Source organism: Lygodium microphyllum, chromosome 15, assembly GCF_053477565.2.
Source record: "Lygodium microphyllum isolate KBCC chromosome 15, Lygodium_microphyllum_v1.1.10, whole genome shotgun sequence".
Lineage (NCBI taxonomy): Eukaryota > Viridiplantae > Streptophyta > Polypodiopsida > Schizaeales > Lygodiaceae > Lygodium > Lygodium microphyllum.
In genome coordinates, this window is record NC_141149.1 from 107,129,692 (window position 1) to 107,136,016 (window position 6,325).

A 6,325-nucleotide genomic window follows, 5' to 3' on the forward strand; every position below is an offset into this window, starting at 1 on the left:
CCTATGGTCTTGGACCAAGAGGAACAGTTGAAGGGACAAAATGCTTCCAAATCAAAGGCTTTGGTTGGTCAAGCCTCTTAGAAGAAGGGGAAGGACCAAAAGAAGAAGGAGGACAACAAATCCAAGAAGGATAAGGAGAAGGAATCGACTTGCCATATTTGTGGTAAGACCGGTCATTGGAAAAAGAATTGCCCCGACAAAGACAAGAAGGACACCAAGAAGAAGGACACGAAGGATTCTGGAGCGGTGGCTGCACCCTCATCGACTGCTTTTCTACACTTAGCAGTCATTAAGGGCTCTACACCGAAGACTCTTGATGCTGCGATGACACCTCCCCAAGCTCAAGAGTGGATCGTGGTGGATAATGGTGCCTCATGGCACAAGACTCCTTCTCCCATTGGTGTTGCCCATTTGCGACTTTCGTGTGGGCAGATTCTCATTGGAGACAGCTCTTCTGTGTCTATTGCTGTGCGGGGTGAGATGCAGTTGATTCCAGATGAACGTGGTGGTACCCACACTTCCAAAGTATTGCATGTGCCAGGCTTAGGGTATATCATTTGCTTTCGGTCCATAAGATTTGTTCTCTTGGCCTCTTGGTGGAGTTTGATAGTAATGTTGTTCGAGTCCTTGATCGTGGATCGAGGAAGGTTCTCTCTGCAGGTTATGAGCAGAATGGCATCTACAAATTGAAGTCTTCCACAGCTCTTACCTCTCTTCTTACTTCTCAGACACAATCCAAGCTATGGCATGCTCAGTTTGGCCACCTGAACTATGAGTACCTTCGGAAGGCATCGCGAGGATCGTTTGTCTAAGGTATGCCGAACATAGTGGTGAGCCATCAGCCATGTGTCTCCTACATTCGTGGAAAACTGCAGCGGGATGCAATTCCCAACAGAGCTTAGGTGGTCTACTTCACCTATGGAGCTGTATCTATGGATCTTTGTGGCCTATGAGGACCGAGTCCTTGAACGAAAGCTTGTACTTCATGTTGATCGTAGATGACTACAGCAGGATGACATGGGCCTATTTCTTGGCATTGAAGTCAGAGGATTTCTTCCACTTCAAGGATTGGCTTCTCTTTGAGCAGAACCAATATGGCAAGCAACTAAAGACCTTGCACTCAAACAAGGGTGGTGAATTTGTATCTAATGAGTTTGCTCGTTTTTGTGCAGATAGGGGCATTCACCAGAAGTTTGCTAACACCAACACTCCTCAAGAGAATGGCATTTTGGGACGGAAGAACCGAAGTGTGATCGAGATGGCACACACCACGATGGAGCACCGACACACCTCAGTTACTGTGGACCGAGGCAATGGCTATTGGAGTTCGCATCCTCAGTCAATCTCCCACTTCAGCCGTTGACGGGATGACACCTTTTGATGCTTACTTTACGACTAAGCCTGATGTCTCTTATTTCAAGATCTTTGGGTGTGACGCCTATGTGCACATCTGGAAACGCAACATGACAAGTTTGAGGCAGCTTTCCGACGACAGTTTTTTGTAGGCTACAGCTCCCAGTCCCAAGGTTATCGTCTATTTGGTCCCATCAAGTGGGATGTCTACACGAGCCGAGATGTATGGTTCGTGGAAGTTCCGACCATAGAGGGGGGTGAGAAGCACCCCGTCCTTGGAGATCCAGGGGAGAGTTGGGCTCCCGAGATAGTTCCTTTGGAGCCAACGCCTCTTGATGGAGATTCTTCTTCTGATTCAGAGTCTTCCCTTCCATCGGCCACCCCAGTGAAGCTTCTGCCGATGGATATCCTGGAGTCTTCAGCAGATGGAGAGCGACGGGGAGAGGTCAAGCCTTCTCCTCATTGGGTCTGTGACACACTCCAAGATTCAAGGATCGAGGGGGGTCCCTAAGAAGTAGGAACCGCAGGATGGACTGCAGAGGTCACGGAGAAATCAGGCACATTCTACGGAGCTTGTTTGCTCTAACTATTGTTTGATGACCCGTGTTATGCAGGATCGAGCGCCCACTTCCATGAAGAAGGCTTTGCAGTTTGATCATTGGCGGACGGCTATGGAAGTCGAGTTGGAGACTATTGAGAGGAATGGCACTTGGTCCCTTGTGCCTCGTCCCTCTCACAAGAAGGTGATTGGCATCAAGTGGGTGTCTTCAAGACCAAGTACCTTAACGATGGCTTCCCGCTACCGTCAATTGATTGGATCCTTGATTTGGCTACTCAACACTCGTGTTGATCTTTGTTTTGCTATGGGTCTTTTGGCAGGATTCATAAGGGAACCCAAACAGGTACATTGGCAAGCTACCCTAAGGATTCTCCGGTATTTGAAGGGGATCTCTGACTTAGGGATTTCGTATCCCGCAAGTACAAATGCTTCAGATCATGTTCTTGCAGGTTGGAGCAACTCAAAGTGGGCTCGCAATGTGGACCATCGGAGGTCTACTATAACCTACTGTTTTACCTTGAGTACAAGTGTTATCTCTTGGAGTAGCAAGAAGCAACCCACAATAGCCCTTTCTTCTACTAAGCCGGAGTATCGGGCCGCGTAGAGAGTCATTTCCTAGACAACAGTGTGCAGAACAAAGTAGGTGCCACGTCAGCTAAGCAGGAGCCACTCCAGCTGCTGCAGATGCCACGTGGCAGCAAATTGATCAGTCATACAATTTTTTAGCATTATTTTATGCAATCGACTGCATTTACTGCAGTCGACCTGGTGCTGGGCACTATTTTTCATTGGCTATTTATAGTCAGTTTGTGGCACACTCTCAGTTATTCATAGGTACTCTTTGTAGTTCGTGGAGATCTGATTGTGATCAAGCCTTGCTGTACTCGAGGTGTGCACGTAGGGTGACAGCGTAGAGGACACACGCAAATATTTTCTCTGCTCCAGTGTATATTTCTACACTCCTATACAACATACTACACTGCAGATTTTCTGCGTGTCACTGTCTCCTCTTTCTCTTCTCTCTGTGTTCACTCTCTCTCAGTCTTTGTCCTACGCTTCTGCATCACTACACAAGCTCTAATACTAATTGAAAGGTAAGAGTCCAAATGGAAGCACATAAGCGAAAGCAAGAGCAAAGCAAGAGCTATGACAGATGGAGCGAGAGTGAGAGAGAGACACACCATATGTGGGAAGTCCAATAATCACAATGCGTAGCCGGTCTTTCCTTATTCAATAGTCACTGAAAGAATAAAAAATAAAGTGACAGTGATGGATACCTACCACCTGCAGTGTACAGATGTGGAATCATAGTGTGTGAAGTAAATACAAGGTGGCATAGGTACATGCACCTTTACCCCCAAACAACCCTGGCAGACTTGCTCCTAATGATTACGATGCTGCCCACACTACCTTGGCTGAGCCATCCCGGAGGTGACCAAATCTTTAACACTAGTCCTTGGAAGGAAAAGATGCACATCACAAGAAGACAAATTCTCACAAAGCCAATGCAAAGAGCAATGCTTTTGCAACATCATGATCAGGTAAAGGATAGTCCAAGTAGAAGAAAGGAAAGAAGAAGTCAAAGAAGTTGGAGTCATCTTTGGTACCTTGTTTCCATCGTTTCTAGGCAAGCATTTAGTGCCATGGGCAAGGCAGATATTATTGGGCAGCTAGGCATCATTTCTTGCAGCAATTCATACTTGCATGGCACTTTATGCAAGTCGACCTATTTCAGCTTGTGGCCTATTTATAGCAATCCCCCCTCACTCACACCGTCAGTCACTCAATTCTTGTGCCAGCCCTCCTCATCGTCATCTTCATCTTGGCTCTGTCTAGTGCCCTCATTGACACTCCATGCTGCATGTAGGGGCTGACTAAGACCAGACTTGTATCCTTCAATGTCAATTTTGTTCCTTTGATTGACTACATTCCGCTTGTCTCCTACTTCTTTATTCATTGCATGTTCATTGTTCCTTTCTGATGTGCACTCTCACAAATCTAACATTCCTCTTGTCTCCCACTTCTCTATTCATTGCATGTTCATTGTTCCTTTCTGATGTGCACTCTCACAAATCTAACATTCAATTATTTTGGCATCTCTCATGCACAAGGGCCCATGTGAAAGACAATTGCTTGAGAGACTCAACTAATGGACAAAGGTTTGCTACTGTAACTTGCTAGGCATTGCAAGTTTCAGAACAATCGACAACATGTGCATGATAGTACTAGATTGAAGCTTGACTTATCTAACTTAGACATTCGATTTTCAGCCTCAAATAATTATGTTTTCTGATTTTATGGTCAAAAAAAAGGTGTGCTCAACTACAAAAATATAGCTAGCCGGGCACTGCAAGTTTCAAAATACAAGCAAAAACATGTGCACGATTGGACCATACTTCAGCTTAATTGTAATTTAAGACAAGGAGGAGTTTGGTTTTCTTCAGTCTCGAATGTTATGTTTCTCTGTAATCTTGTAAGCACCTGTTTTTTTCTAAAACATGAATTGACGCTAAACAGCCATTCGATTGTATTACGGAACCTTGATTTTTCCCGCTCTAGAGAATCGATACTGTAAACTGAAAGTCTAAAAGACATGCGTCTGCTTATCCGACCTAGTTATGAAGCCAGACTGCTTCAACTGTATTATGAAAAAGTGTGAACCTGGTTTCCTCGGAATGGGGTGAGATAGGTAGAAACTGTCCTGGAACTCTTAGAGCAGCCCAAAAACACAAAACCAGGCTGATAGCAACCTCAACGAGGACCTGTTTTCCATGCCAATACGTTACAAAACGACCTTTTCTGGCTGCCACATTTCCGGAAGGAGATTGAAGCATGCGGAAACTTGCCTGGTACGGAGGCCAAACAAACTCTTCGTCTCTGACCTTCAAAACGGCACGATCTGAACAATGACGACACGAAGCGCTCAGATCGAACAAGCCAAGCCCCTGCTAGAACAAATAAAAATTGAACGATCACCTACACTGGATGGTAGAAAAAGCTGCATGTCCGAGGACAAGCACACCGATCACACCGATGAAAAAGTCGAACCCCATGGCTACGCTAGCCACAGAGAGAGAGAGAGAGAGAGAGAGAGATGAATATATAAATGTGATCACTAATCAAATGTATTGGTGGCACCGTGTTTCACCCAAAGAAGAAGGTTTAAACTCTGTAAAAATTTTCGTTATAAAACATCTCCACGATTTTGAGCTAAAGGTGTGTGTAACTACTCTCAAAGATGTTTTTGTGAACACCATATATATTACTAATTTGTCCTGGTCTGCATCGTCGGCCCGGCTCACTTTGGTGGCATGGCAAGTCTAGCAATGCTAAACATTGCTCACTTCGCATCTTTGTGAAGTGAGCAAATGGAAGCTTCCATTTGCTCACAAAATCGAATGAATAGCACGCTTCGCATGCAATAAATGATGTTGTATGCATAATGATGCATAGCAACCTCAATGAACACAAAAGACAAGCAACTATACTTTTAAAACCTCGAATTGATTTTTTAAGTATCTTTTATATTGGTAAAGTAATATATTTCTATATTTATAAGATAACTTTATCACAAATTCACCTTCACATGCATGTACACACTTCAATGATCACAACGTGAAGATATAATTATGCAAAGCTTTTCATACAACATTGAAAATACATAAGTTAAGATACCCTCAAAACTAAGAGATATAATCTCTCTCTCTCTCTCTCTCTCTCTCTCTCTCTCTCTCTCTCTCTCTCTCTCTCTCTCAAAATGTTGCACACACTTGGACCATGAGAACCTATCTAAACACCTAAACTTGTGCGGGAGTGGAGTACATAACTTTTGATTGGGGATGTCCTCATCATAGAGTGGCTCTTAAGCAAAGCAATGCCCATAACCCATTGTTTTGGATGATTGTCTTGGTAGTGGATTCACCATCTAGACCAATTTTATCATCGCTCACATCAACTACTCCACTACCAACCTCTTGCATCAAGGGCAAAAGAGAGAGGGCAATCCACCTAGGTCTCCTTGAATTGATGAGCAAGGGGGGTCGATCAACGTTATATGCAACTATATGATGCATCCATGACTATCAATTAGCAATGCCAAGGTGGAGAGAGAAAGAGAGAGAGAGAATTGCATGCAACCTATGTTTTTTAAGCCAAGAATTATGTCTACACTATCTTCTTATGGTATGATCACCTAAAGCAAGCACCAAAACGTGAGACTTTCCCACTCTTACATGGCAAAAGTTTAATATATTATGCAATCTCACATTTGTTTTTTCAAGCCATTACACAAATTATAGATAAGTCCTTGCACTATTCGAATCTTCTTACTATTACCAATTGCCAGCCTTTACTTATTATTTTTGGCAATTTCTATTTTTCATAGCTTTTGAAAATGGTGCTTCCAGTAACTCT

At 43.9% G+C, this 6,325-nt stretch overlaps 1 protein-coding gene across 1 annotated transcript in view; it reads right to left on the minus strand.

Moving 5' to 3' along the window:
* Nucleotides 1-5,060, minus strand: part of LOC148024881 (membrane magnesium transporter-like) — a 39,163-nt gene extending 34,103 nt beyond the window's left edge. Inside the window, exons 1-3 of the mRNA XM_087694551.1 lie at nt 4,893-5,060; nt 4,759-4,811; nt 4,574-4,674 (exon numbers count right to left, since the gene is read on the minus strand). Of these exons, the coding sequence (XP_087550677.1) occupies nt 4,574-4,674; nt 4,759-4,811; nt 4,893-4,965 (227 nt within the window). The 5' untranslated portion in view covers nt 4,966-5,060. The remainder of the gene's footprint in view (nt 1-4,573; nt 4,675-4,758; nt 4,812-4,892) is intronic.
* Between the last annotated feature and the right edge of the window lie 1,265 nt (nt 5,061-6,325).